Raw genomic sequence first — 13585 nt, 5'->3', positions numbered from 1 at the left:
TGAAGCGGAGGCGGCGGTTGAGAGAGCGACGCGCGGGGCTGAGGCGGCGCTGAGAGGAGCGGGGGACAGAGCGGGGGCCGGCGGGCCAGTTACATGTGTGTGGACTCGGGCGGGGCGGCGTGCGGCTGCTCCTCGGGGCCGTCGGCCAGCAGGAACGAGTCCACGGACTTGCCGCTGAGGCGGAAGGGCGCCAGGCGGTGGAAGTTGCCGGGGGAGTGGGGGATCTGCAGGCGGGCCCTCTGGGAGGGCACCACTGCCTCCCCGGGACACAGCCAGGGCGGCACCCCAGAGAGGACGCCCGGGCTCTCCTCCGGGGAAAACGCAGGGTTGTCAATTCCTAGGAGAGAGGGCGGCGGTCGTCAGCTTCCCTCGCTCACCGGAAGGGCAGAGAGGGAGGCAGCGGCCCTGGGTCAGACAGCAGCTCGTCCTCGGCCACACGGAAGGTCACCTGGAAGGTCACGGGCCTCTGGGGTTCAGGCCCTGCGCCGGCTCTCGCTCTCCTCTCTCAGAGCGGAGGCCTCTGCCTGTGCCCGCACACCGCCTGGGCCTCCCGCCAGGGATCACCTGTGGGTAGCGGAGAGCCGTGCCCCCTCACCTGAGGGGGAGTCTGTCGCTGTGTCCTGCGCGATGTTTGCCAGGAACTCGATCCCGCCACTCATCTCATCATCATAGTTGGGGGCTTCCTCAGTGTCTGAGAGTTCCAAATCTGGTGACAGGGAAGGGACAGCGTAAGGGCACAGGCTGGAAGCGCAGATGACCTCGTCCGAGCCCTTGACCAGCTGCCCCGGACCCGTTCACTGCCACCCGCCCCCCCCCCCACCTCTGGGCAGCTCAGTGGACCGTGGTGCCCACCTGGCCACACCACGATGGAGCTGGGCAGAGAGGACCACGCTCGGTCTTCTCGAGGAGGGACAGGGGCAACTGGAGAAGGGGGTGGGCCACAGAGGAAGGGGATGGGAAGCCCAGGTCGCGGCCCTGCCCCCAGAGTGGCTGCAGCCTGTGGGGACGGCCCTGGTGCTGAGGGGGCGGGCTTCCTGGAAGTACAGCTGTCGGCACCCGGCTGCCCTCAGGTGCCCCTCAGCTCCTGCTGACCAGCGTCCAGCCATGGCCCAGCCTACCTTTCTCCTTAATGGTGAAGTCCTGCAGGGAGCTCACTATCGGCAGTTTCCCATTGGGAATGCTGCTGTTTCTCTGAGGAGCAGAAGGAAACCGCTCACAGCTCTGGGTCCTGTCTGATCTGCCTGTCCACCCCAGGGAGGCCTCTGCCCTGCCGCCAGGGTGCCCCCTCGGTAGTGCCTGCCCAAGTGTGCCCTCTCACCCGCTTCTGGGCACGGTCCCTCTTGAGCAGCTTAGCGGCCTTCTTGTGGGGGTTGATCCCCAGCTTGGCCGACTTGAAGGACTCCAGGCGCTTCCGCATGGTCCTGTGGAAGATCTCGGTGTCCTGCTTCTCGTCCTCATCTGCGGTCAGCCCGTGCCGGCTGTAGAGATGTTTGTACTGTGCAGGGGGGGTGGGGGAGGCAGGGTGGTTAGGGTGAGCTGGTCGTGTCCGCAGGGCCTGGGCTGCCCCCGGATGCAGGCCTGAACCCCTAGTCTCCCAGGAGCAACCTGCACTAAGTAGGGACGTGCTGTGCCCTGGGGCAGGACGGGTGGGGTGCCGGCTCTGGCGAGGGCACACCCACCTCCTGCCGGGGCTTGTACAGGTACTGCTGCAGCGTGTGGTGGGTGATCATGTCCTCCGCGTCCCGGATGCTCTGCCGCCGCTGCTCCAGGGACTGCATGTCCAGGCGCACAGCGCTGACGTTCTCCCTCCTGCGGGGGCCTTGGTGAGCAAGCGGGCACAACCGCCTGCCCTCCCGCCTGCACCTCTGGGGCCCGGGGTCATCCCGTGAGACCGTCTCCGCCTCCGGTTTAAGACTGACCCCGCAGCGTGCCTGCCCCTCCAAAGCACCAGCAGTGATGCCCAGAACTGCCCTGCACTGGCAGGACAGAGGCTGGAGGCCTGGAATCTGGGACCAGCACCCCTGTCTTTGGTGGTGGGGGAGGGGGCGCTCCTTAAGTAGGCTGCTGGACCCTGGCTTACTGCCTCACTCCAGCCAGCCAACTGACACGACAGGTGACAGACGCCACCGGCTCTGGCCCTGTTTCCCTCGTGGGCAGCCCCAAGAGGCCCAATGGCCATGCCTGTGGCTTGGTCGGGGAGCCTGGAAAGAGCTTGGCCCACAGCGACTCTGGGGACCTACAGGAGGTAGGAGACAGAGGCCTCCACAGTGGAGGGGCGTGGGGTGCTGAAGTCCACGTTGACCATGTTGTCTGTGCTGGGGGAACGGATGAAAGCCAGGGACCCACGGCGCTCTCCCTGCAAGAGGAGGTGGCCTTGTCAGTCACTGGCCTGGCCCCCGGGAGCCCCACCCTGGGGTGCTGTTCACTGACCCCGAGGCACCTGGGAGAGCCAAGACCCCAGAAACCACGGTGGAGGCCTCGCTGGAGCTGGGAGGCTCACAGAGGCTTGTGCAAAGGACTTGGTGCTTTGGGAAGCGTGGGGAATCCCCACGGGATGGGAGAAGAGGCCCTGTCCCCATGGGGGCTCCAAACCAGCTGCCCTAGTTTTCCCCAGAAGAAAAACCCCAGCCTCCAGAGACAGACGAAAACCAGGCAGAGCAGAGTCCACAGGCATGGAGGTCACGCTGCCGAGTGAGGTGCCCTAGGAGAGCAGCTGGCCCTCCAGGGAGACGGTGGAGCTGGGGAGGGCAGCCAGGTGAGGGCCAACCTGCTATGGCAAAGCTGGTGCTGTGGGCATTGCTCACGGGCACAACCACGGTGCAGAGGAGCCCACAGGCTGCATCATAGGCACCAAGGTGGCAGGCGGCAGGGGGGGAAGGGAGGCTGGTGCCCTGCTGGTAGCCTGTCACCAGTGGGGACTGGGAGCCATAGAGGGTCCCCAGGAGAGGATGCAGCCAGCAGGGGTCACCACCCACCTTCCCAGCCCCAGGGAGGCAGCGAGGCCTCAAAGGCTTGTGGTCAGAGGGGCTGGGATTCCTGCTCTGAACTTCCTCAGCTGGTCGGAGGTGCAGAAGACAGGCCTTCCGCCCATGGACTTGCCCCGGCTGGAGCCTGGAGCTTGTGCTCACTGGGGTCTGTGACCTCCAACCCAGCACCGCAGAGCAGGAGCTGTGGTGAACTCCACTTTCAGGGTGCCCGAGGGCCCTTGAGCTCAGGTGAACTGCAGCTGGGGCAACAAGAAGACCGTGTGTCGCCCACCAGCTGCCCCCATCCCTGCCCAGGCCTCAGGGTGCAGACCCCAGCACTGTCCACACACGGGTCTGTCTCGCCTCTTCCCGCCCTCCCCCCACACTCCTACAAAAGAGCAGACGAGACGGCCAATACCTCGGCCACGTAGCTGATGGCATCCTTCAAGTTGAGCTCGTGGAAAACGTTCAGAATCCGATCTCGAGACTTCTGAGCCGACCTTCTCATGAGGATTTTGCTGAGGAATTTCCTATCAAAATTGGACCACCTGCGAGGACGAGTGGGTCAAACCAATAGTGGTCAGCACTTGGCGGGGTCTGGGTGAAGCCCTGGGATGGAACCCTAGCAACATCCAGACTCGTGGTGGACACAGCATTGTAGCTGCTGGGTGGGATACTCAGTTTCTATTTACTGTGACAGCCACACAGGCAAGCTTTGAAGTGAAAGAGATGACCCTCCATGTGCCGCTGAACGCTGCCTCACGGCCCTGTGGCCACTCTACCTTCCTGTCCGAGGGCAGGGTCATGGTGTGTGCGTGAAAGTGGGATTAACCTTCTTCTGTAATGCGGTCATGCAGATTTCCTCTGACTGCATAACCCTGTAGGAAGATGGGAGGAGGGGGGGATTTAAAGGGGGGAATGGGGTCCCAGGAGGAGAAGTAGGATTCTAGGAGGAGAAGGGGTTTAAGGGGCTCCAGGGGCAGGAAGGCGGAAGGGGAGTCCCAGGAGGAGAAGCAGAGGTATTTAGGAGAAGGGGCTTGGGGGGACCCCGGGGGCAGGAGGGGAGAAGCGGGGACCTGAACAAGGTGGTGAGTGGCTCTGGGTCCTCCGAGGGCAGTATTCTGAGGTCACTGGGGCTCAGTGGGGTTAGGGTCATGGTGATGCCAGAGATTCGCTCTATAGCCTGTGGGTCCTACAGTCGCTGGTTAAAGAAGAAGGGGACTAACAACTGAGATGAACGTGCCTCTGAATTTTCCTGTTTCAGTTTGTCAGGGGCCACTGCAGCCACTCACTTATCTCTCAGATAATTGTGTCCAATTTGCCCTGATATGTCCTCGATGGCCGAGAGGATGTGGTCGAAAGCCTTTGGAAGGAGAGGCAAGTGGGTCAGCGTCACCTGGACAGCCCCTTCCTTCTCCTCCCTCCTGCCTCGGCCCTTCTCCCTACCCGGCCGTGCAGCTTCTCGTTGAGCTTGGGGTCTCGCTGTTCACTTCTCTTCACCTTCAGCCACTGCACCAGGGGCTTGATGGTCAGGCCCTGGAAGATAGGCACCCTGACCCTGAGGCTGGGCCAGGCCTCACCCCAGACCCACACCCCACTGTGGCCCACTGATCCCGAGCCCACCTAACCCAAAGGGGCAGAAGGGGCCACCCCTTGGCCAGGACCCAGATGATCTGTGCCCACCTCCTGGCAGAGGAGGCCCTGCCACCTGCGGGTCACTGGACGTCCTTGGACGCCCCTGGCCAGCTCCTTAGAGTAGCCAAGAGCCAGGCAAAGCGGGGCCCTTTCCTTCCTGGTCAATGAAACATTAACTGGGGCTCTGTTAACCAGCAACGGCCAAGGAAGGAGGTTTCGAGGCCAAATCGTGCTGTACCTCCTGTGGGGCCACATGAAAACCTACAAAACTGCACCTAGTTACTAAAATTATCAACCCAGTTAGGCCTGGCACCTGGGAGGGTGAGGCCTCTCCACCACCTGTACCTGGAAGATGACGGTGAAGAAGATGACAATGATGGTGGTGCTGACAAACAGGTTCTTCTCCTTGACCTTGTTCTCGTCCAGGAGGACCACCAGGGCATAGGCCACAGCTCCTCGGAGGCCGCCATAGCACATGACCACCTGGTCTATGATCTCCAGCTGCACCATCCGGTACCGATTCAGAATCCAGGTCTGCAGGATGACCCCTGTGGGGTGCAGCGTGCACTCAGCACTTGGGGGGAGATGCAGCACCTCTGTCCCTGCCATCACCCCCTGCAGCCGCAGTGGGGGAGGAGTCACACTGGGAAGCTGCCTCCTCCCACGAGCGAGCAAGCAAGAGAGCTGGACCAGCAGGCACCACCGTAGCCCCGCCCACAGGTCCCTTGTCCTCTTTGGAGCTCTCTGGGCCCCCACCTGCCTCTGCACCCCAAGCTGTGCTCCAGCTGCTCTGGAAATTCCTAGGTCTCAGTGTGACCATGTATGTGACTGCCCAGCAGCTCCAGGACAAGAGGCCACCCAACCACAGGGCCTCTGTTTCCCTGAGCCCTCAGTCCAGCGACTGCAGCCAGAGTAGGTGGGGGTCACCCGACTGCCTTCTCCCCTCCCCAGCCCTGGGTCAGCACTGCACACCAGGGACCAGGGACCAGGGACCAGGGCTGGGTGGGGCCGCAGGGGCTCCTGCCTCTCATGTGCCATGGTGACTGACACTGTCCCCAAGTGACCACATCCAGAATAAGTCAGTGGGAAGCCACATGGGTTCCCCTGGCTTCTGGAATCTTCCACTTGTACCTCAAGATGGTCTTATTTCAGTGATGAGGCTATAAGACTGAGAAGGCCTGTCCATTCACTGAGGGTGACCAATGTCCTGGCCAGCCTTAGGTTCCCCAAGGTCTCCTGAACCTGTCATTCACTGTGCTATAGGGCTGGGGGCTGGGGGCCAATGTGTGTCCCTGGTTCTGCAGACTCCCCGTGGCCAATCCCTGCTGTTGGCTGACTATGTCCCTTCACCCCTCTGTCACCCTCCATCGTCCCCCCATCCCCATCACCCTCCATCATCCTCATCATCCCCCTCATTGTCCCCACTATGCTCATCACCCTCCTTTCGTCCCCTCATCCGCCCATCATCATCATCCCCCCATCATTCCCTATTGTCCTTCCGTCACCCCCCATGCTCTGCACACCCTCACCTATGGCCCTGTACACGGAGATGAAGAGCAGTGTCAGGAGCACGAAGGCTGTGTTCCACTTCCAGATGAGAGGGTCCACAGCCGAGATGCCCAGGAACATGAAGATGATGGTCTCGGCCCCACTGGCCAGCATCTTCATGGTGTAGCGCACGGTGGTGGCTGACTGCTCTGAGATGTTGGCCTTCACGTACTTCTGACAGCAGATGCCACAGAAGGTGATGCTGCACATAGGACAGCCTGCCATGAGCGCTCAGGCCAGGGCTAAGCTCCCACCAGACCCCGTGGGGCTCAAGCCCGTCTCCCGGAAGGCAGCACCCTGGGGCCCCTGCATCCGGGGCAAGCATCCCCTGCTACTCATCAGCACTCCTCTTTGTGAGCACAGGGCTCCTCCTAGGGCCTTGGTGCCCTGGACTGGCTACCCTGACACTGTTTGTGGGCCTCTGGGGGCCTGGGTCCCACACTGGAGGGAAGGGGGGCAGCTCTGAGGGTCAGAGCCCTGGGAAGGGCTGTGTGGGGGCAGAGCAGGCGCTGCAGCCCCTGGACCGCTCTATGAAGACGCCAACTCCTTAATTAAAAGACTAAATAGATCAAATTCTTCTCCCCCATAGGGAGTTCCCGCCCGCCCGGGGAAGTGGCCAGGCCTCCCCTGGGCAGGTCCGCCGGGCACGCAGCGGCTGGTGGGTGGCGGGCCAGTGAGGGGGCACTCACGCCAGGATGGCCGACAGGGACAGCATCTCCGACGTGAGGTAGGACAGGTAGGAGAGGACAAACACAAAGCCAGGCTCGATGATGCGCACGTGCTTGGTGAAGCGTGTCACCAGGGAGAGCAGGAAGGCGAACACGATGCCCACCAGCGTGCCCCCCAGGCTCACCACGAAGAAGGACACTGCAAGGACAAGGAGTGCCGCTGGCCTCTGAGCGGCCCTCTGTGGCTGCGGCGTGGGCGAGCTGGCCTGACTGACTGACCGTTCCCCATTGAGGTCCCGGGTGACCCCAGAGGCACCAGCAGCTCAGCAAACAAGAGGCTGATTCTTTCAGCGGACAGAAGCTCTGGCTCCATGGGGAGGGGAGAGCACTGCACCAAACGAGGCCCAGCTGCCCCACCGCGGGGGCAGTGCTGAGACCAGGAGCATTGGTGGGGGGTTGACAGCAAGGACCAGGCTCTGGGCTCCCAGGAATGCCATCTGTAACTGTCCCTGCCCAGAGGGATTCCCAGGACCCCGGAAACAGGATCCACGTCCTCCCGTGGGTCTGTGGGGGCAATGATCCTCGCCGCCCAGGGTGGCTGGGGCCTGGGAAACCAGATTAGTGGAACCTGCCGGGGAGGGAGGGGGCCTGTCACCGAGACTTTGAAATGGAAGCATGTTTCCCTGCACAGGCTGTGGGTTCCAGCCTGGCACAGATGCTGCCCCATGGGGTCCATGTTCCGGAGAAGACACTGGCCCTGGCTCCCCGCTGGAACACAACCCGCCAGCCACACACCTATTCCTTTCACGCAATCCACGCCGGTCACCTTGTCACCACCCAGCGTCACAAAAGATTCAAACACGTTGTACAGGACCTGCGGGGACAGAGACAGACAGGACCCCGTCAGCCTGCGGTCAGCACTGACTCCTCCCCGTCTTGGGCCCCAGGCCTAGTGAGACTTGGGCCGAGTGAGGAGACCATGGCAGCAATCTGAAGGGAAACTGAAAACCGCTGGGGGAAACTCATCTGGGGCAGTAGTGTGGGGTCTGGGGCGGGAGGACAGTCTGGGAGGAACAAGAACTCTCAGAGAAAACCTGGCCTTTCCCGCCCTCAGTGAAGCAGGGCGGCCACAAAGCCAGCCTGCTGTGATGATCTTTAGTTTGCTTCCCAAGACACACCCAGAGTTTCATTTGCAGTGACTTTGCCGTTATGTGGCCCCCGTCAGTGGGGAGGCACCCCTGGCATCTTTGCCTGTTGACATTCAAACCTCATCCTGCTATGACGTGGCGATAAATGCCAAACACCTCATCCAAGGCTGCGGGGCTGTGTGTGTGGGAGGTGCCCGCTGTGCTCTGAGCAAAGCTCCTGAAGGATGCACTGGCTCCATGTCCAGGGGAGGGGCCTGGGGGCGACCCGGGTCGGGGGGCTGTGGGGCCCTTGGGAAGAAATGTTTCTGTGTCTCCAGGTCTGTGCTCTCCAGGGGGGAGAAGGCCCTCACGGGACAGATCGCAAAGCTGTGTTTATGGAAGGAAATCTGGTGGTGTTGCTGCATGGGGACTGTGTGGGAGGGATGCCACAGCTGTGAAGATTGGGGGAGCAGAGCACAGCGCCCTGCTTCTCCCGCTTCCTCCTTCGTAAGGAAGACGAGCCTCATAGGAGCCAGGGAGGAGCTTCCTGGCTTGAGCAGAAGTTCACGCGTTTATGGGACGTGGAGGCTGAAGGGCTTTTAGAGCAAAGAGGAGACTGGACGCCCACTAAGTCTGCGAACCGGCAGGGCTGAGGAGACCCCAGGCAGGTGCTCAGCCACACCGCTGACCGGCCCTCTGTGCTGCCCCTGGGACCGCACTGCTCCAAAGCCCATGGCCAGCGTGGGGAGGATGGCCTCTGATATCCGGACAGGCTGCCCTTTTCTCTGGGCTACCCAGAGCCGACATGGACCGCCAACCTTCAGGCCGCGGGCACACTGGGCCTGGCTGAGTTCCCCTCCTTGATCTCCATGACACCGTGATCACCCACAACTCCACAGTCAAGGGCAGACACCCGGTCTGCAGCTGAAGCTGGGATGCCAGCAGTGAGACCCTGAAGCAGGACCGGGAGGTGCATCCTGCTGGGCACTCACCACGGTGACAGCGTCGTTGAGCAGGGACTCCCCAAAGACGATGATGAACAGCACCTCGTTGACGTGCACCTCCTCAAACACGGCCAGCACAGCCACCGGGTCCACAGCGGCGATCAGGCTGCCGAACAGGAGGAAGTCCAATAGCCCGATGTTCAGGTCTCCTGCAAGACGAGTGGACCGTCAGGGGGAGCCCTCCTCCCTGGAGGGCCAGTCCTCCCTGCACCGGCCCTGCCAGGAAGGTCCCAGGGACGGGACTGTGGGCTCAACGGCTGCTGGACTGCGTGTTCCAGGACCCTCCCCCTCTTCAGCCTTGCCCACCCGTGGGGCCTCTTGGTGGCCCGGGGTTTCTGGGTGCTGGGCTGCTGTGCCCAGATGCCCCTAGGACGTCTGCTGCCTGGCCCACCTGTGGCCACCCAGGCTGACCCTTCCTTGGCGGTGTGCCCCAGCCTTGGGGCAGACCTCAGAGCCGGGAGCGGGCTGACAGCAGAGACCAATCCCTGTCCACCGGCTGCAGGGCCGGGCTCCGGGTGTCCCCTGGGTGCTGCCCTGCTCCATGACGTTGGCTGACACCCAGCCGTGACCACTCCATCCCAAGGACGGAGCACAGGCCTCAGACGGCTGTGGCCCCTCAGGGAGCCAAACCCCAGAACGTTCCCTTGGGCCTGGGGGCCAGAAGTGGCCTTAGGCTGTCCCAACTACCTGAGGGCTCCACCAGGGATGGCAGTCTAATGTCACCTGCGTGGCCCCTGTGGCCCGGGCGTTGGGGAGAACTGGCCAGGTGTGTTTGGCATTACGCCAGCCTTGCAGGGCTTCCATGGCTGGGCTTGGGGGTGGTGCTGGATGGCTGTGGGGACTTGAGGAAGCCCGCACTGTCCAGAGGTGAGGACAAAGTCCTAGGTGACTCCTGCAGATGGGGTGCCTTAGCCCTCAATGTGTTTCTCAATGTGTCTTCTTTGTCACTGTGATTTCAAGGGAGGTCGTGAGCCCCACTGGGAGTGCTGGGAGTGCATGCTCTTCTGTCAGAGGGCCTGTCCCTTGTCTGGTTCAGCTGGTGGAAGTGTTTGAGGCCAAAGCTGAGCCGAGACTGCTGCCCAGGGAGGTGCCAGCACCCCCACCTCCCTTGTCACCCCCAACACCGGGAGCTCAGCCCGTGGAGCCCAGAGGCACATGGGAACCAGGCTGAGTTCAGGGCCGTGCCATTCGGCACGTATCCTCGGCCTTAGTGAGCAGGGCCCCACCTGCTCATTTCCCGGGTGGATAATGACCGACTCCCAGGTGGGTGGGGTGCACCTCAGAGGTACGCCAGGGCTGAGGTTAGTAACCAACTGGCAGGAAACACAGGCAGGGGAAGAGCCGCAGACACAGATCCCACATGATGGAGGAGAGGCTTGCCCGCCTTCTCCCCGCCGGATTGAGTAGAAACGATACCCAACCTTCTGCGCAGGGGCAGGTTTACCTGGGCTCCATGGGTGTGGGGCTCAGGTGTTGCCCTCTGCCAGAGGTCGCCTCCTCCTTCCCTGGGTCTGAGGCTGGACCCGACCTCCCTGTCAAGGGGGAGGGACAGCAGCCGGCTCGTTCCCAACACCCCACCCACCAGCCAACCTGGTCGGACCAGACTTCATTCCCAAGCAGGACACATGCCTCGGCCTGAGGATGGGCGTGGACTGGCTGTTGATGAATTAAAACCCAGGAGGGTTAAGTGGCCACTGGTGACATCTCTGAATGACCCCTACACTCACTCTCCTTTTAAGTCTGTGTTCTTTGTCTTGTGCTTTATTAGACGCAGCTTCTGGGAGCCTACCCCGAGGACCCCCAGGACCCTCCAAGAGCACCCCACCCCTGGGCGGGTGGTGGTACCCACTCACCCATCAGGCCACTGAGGAAGACACCGTAGAGGGACAGCCCAGTGGTGGCCGCGTTCCACACGGTGCCGATGACCGCGTACAGCAAGATGGTGCCCAGGTTGCCAAAGAAGAGCCGGTTGGGCATGAAGTAGCCGGCGTCCAGCACGATGGGCGGCAACAGGTAGAAGAAGAACACCGTTGGCGTGAGTGAGAAGGAGGCGATGTGGTCGGCTGCCAGGACAATGCCGCCCAGCAGCAGGCCCAGCACGATGAGCAGGGCACTCTCAGGGACCACACTGGTGACCTTGTGGGACAGGTGGAAGCCTGTGGGGGGAGCGAAAGTCAGGGGGCCAGCCTGGCTCCACGGAGAGGACTTGAGCTCAGGAAACAAGGCCCCCAACCTGGGGCTGTGGCCACCTCCCTCCCGCCCGTGCTCATGCAGCTGAGAGGCCCTGCTAGTCCACCCAGCCCTGGGACACCGTCCTCAGAGGTCTCCTGCCTCCTGCTCAGAAAATGGCCCCCTTTCACAGGGAGTCCCCATGGTAGAGTCAGGCTGGAGGGGCTGCGTGGCTGCTTTGACAGAGGCCAGGTGAGCAGAGCCCCCACGCCCCAGGCCCCACGGACCCCCTCTGACCTCACCCCCCATGCTGTATCTGGTGCCCTGGACCCCCACCCTGCCTGAAGCCCCACCGTATCTGCATGGGAGTACCCCCATGCAGGATGTCCCCCTGCCCTCCAGGAAGACAGCCTATAAGGCCAGGCACTCCAGGGCGCCCCAGCTGCAGTCACCCCCACCACAACAGTCATGTGCTTGGGGACAGCAGGACTCCAAAGGTCTGCCCACGAACAGTCAGACCCCTCGGCCCCCTTGCCCATCAGCCCTGCCAGGACCTCAAGGAAGGTCCCACTATTGGGGCCACTTCTCCTTTGTTTTAAGACTCCAAGGAAAAAGTGGTGAGAATCTTGTGTTAAGTCTGATTTCAAAATAATTGGAATATTGACAGAAGAGATGGGTGTTTGAGATAGTTCTCTTTTTCACTCATGCTCAGATCAAAACTCCTTCAAAATTCGACTTTAATTGAAAAAAGAAGGGAAAACCACTAGACCATTCAGGTATGACCTAAATCAAATCCCTTACGATTATACAGTGGAAGTGAGAAGTAGATTCAAGGGATTGGATCTGATAGACAGAGTGCCTAAAGAACTATGGACGGAGGTTTGTAACATTATACAGGAGACAGTGATCAAAACCATCCCCAAGAAAAAGAAATGCAAAAAGGCAAAATGGTTATGTGAGGAGGCCTTACAAATATCTCAGAAAAGAAGAGAAGTGAAAGGCAAGGAGAAAAGGAAAGATATACTTATCTGAACGCAGGGTTCCAAAGAACAGCAAGGAAAGATAAGAAAGCCTTCCTCAGTGATCAGTGCAAAGAAATAGAGGAAAACAACAGAATGCGAAAGACTAGAGATCTCTTCGAGAAAATTAGAGATACCAAGGGAACATTTCATGCAAAGATGGGCACAATAAAGGACAGAAATGGTATGGACCAAACAGATGCAAAAGATATTAAGAAGAGATGGCAAGATTACACAGAAGAACTGTACAAAAAATATCTTAATGACCTAGATAACCACAATACTGTGATCACTCACCTAGAGCCAGACATCCTGGAATGTGAAGTCAAGTGGGCCTTAGGAACCATCACTATAAACAAAGCTAGTGAAGGAATTCCAGCTGAGCTATTTCAAATCCTAAAAGATGATGCTGTGAAAGTGCTGCACTCAATATGCCAGCAAATTTGGGAAACTCAGCAGTGGCCACAGCATTGGAAAATGTCAGTTTTCATCCCAGTCCCAAAGAAAGGCAATGCCAAAGACTGTTCCAGCTACCACACAATTGCACTCATTTCACATGCTGGCAAAGTAACACTCAAAATTCTCCAAGCTAGGCTTCAACAGTATATGAACAGAAAACTTCCAGATATACAAGCTGAATTTAGAAAACACAGAAGAACCAGAGATCAAATTGTCAACATCCATCATAGAAAAAGCAAGAGAATTCCAGAAACCATCTACTTCTGCTTCATTGATTATATCAGAGCCTTTGATTGTGTGGATCACAACCAACTATTGTGGATCCCAACAAAAAAATTCTTAAAGAGATGGGAATACCAGATCACCTTACCTACCTCTGGCAAAACCTGTATATACATCAAGAAGCAACAGTTAGAACCGGCCACATGGAACAACAGACTGATTCAAAATTGGGAAAGGAGTACATGGAGGCTGTATATTGTCACCCTGCTGATGTAAAGTATATGCAGAATACATCATTCAAAATGCTGGGCTGGATGAATCACAAGCTGGAATCAAGATTTCCAGGAGAAATCAATCACCTCAGAAATGCAGATGACACCACCCTCATGGAAGAAAACGAAGAACTAAAGAGCCTCTTGATGAGGGTGAAAGAGGACAGTGAAAAAGCCGGCTTAAAACTCAATATTTGAAAAACTAAATCATGGCATCTGGTCCCATCACTTCATGGCAAATAGATGGGGAAACAGTGGAAACAGGGACAGACTTTATTTTCTTGGGCTCCAAAATTACTGAGGTTGGTGACTGCAGCCATGAAATTAAAGGATGCTTGCTCCTTGGAAGGAAAGCTCTGACAAACCTAGGCAGTGTATGAAAAAGCAAAGAGATTACTTTGCCTACAACGGTCCATAGAGTCAAAGCTATGGTTTTTCCAGTAGTCATGTATGGATGTGAGAGTTGGACCATAAAGAAGGCTGAGTGCCGAAGAAT

At 59.3% G+C, this 13585-nt stretch overlaps 1 protein-coding gene across 2 annotated transcripts in view; it reads right to left on the bottom strand.

Annotated features, from left to right (window-relative positions):
- The window catches only part of SLC9A3 (solute carrier family 9 member A3), a 37859-nt gene that overhangs the window by 3588 nt on the left and 20686 nt on the right, over positions 1-13585 (bottom strand). Inside the window, exons 2-16 of one of the 2 annotated variants that reach the window (XM_027520386.1) lie at positions 10802-11104; positions 8937-9097; positions 7613-7691; positions 6839-7016; positions 6131-6351; positions 4947-5149; positions 4413-4502; positions 4259-4329; positions 3385-3514; positions 2241-2356; positions 1680-1809; positions 1319-1495; positions 1119-1191; positions 596-706; positions 94-337 (exon numbers count right to left, since the gene is read on the bottom strand). In XM_027520386.1, coding sequence (XP_027376187.1) covers positions 94-337; positions 596-706; positions 1119-1191; positions 1319-1495; positions 1680-1809; positions 2241-2356; positions 3385-3514; positions 4259-4329; positions 4413-4502; positions 4947-5149; positions 6131-6351; positions 6839-7016; positions 7613-7691; positions 8937-9097; positions 10802-11104 — 2287 coding nt within the window. Of the gene's footprint in view, positions 1-89; positions 338-595; positions 707-1118; positions 1192-1318; positions 1496-1679; positions 1810-2240; positions 2357-3384; positions 3515-4258; positions 4330-4412; positions 4503-4946; positions 5150-6130; positions 6352-6838; positions 7017-7612; positions 7692-8936; positions 9098-10801; positions 11105-13585 lie in introns of those variants that run through there. The other variant, XM_027520387.1, reaches the window with a different exon arrangement.

The sequence above is a fragment of the Bos indicus x Bos taurus genome, chromosome 20, assembly GCF_003369695.1.
Source record: "Bos indicus x Bos taurus breed Angus x Brahman F1 hybrid chromosome 20, Bos_hybrid_MaternalHap_v2.0, whole genome shotgun sequence".
NCBI classification, from domain to species: Eukaryota; Metazoa; Chordata; class Mammalia; order Artiodactyla; family Bovidae; genus Bos; species Bos indicus x Bos taurus.
The sequence above is the reverse complement of the archived record's forward strand: the minus strand, read 5'-3'. Positions and strand labels throughout refer to the sequence as shown.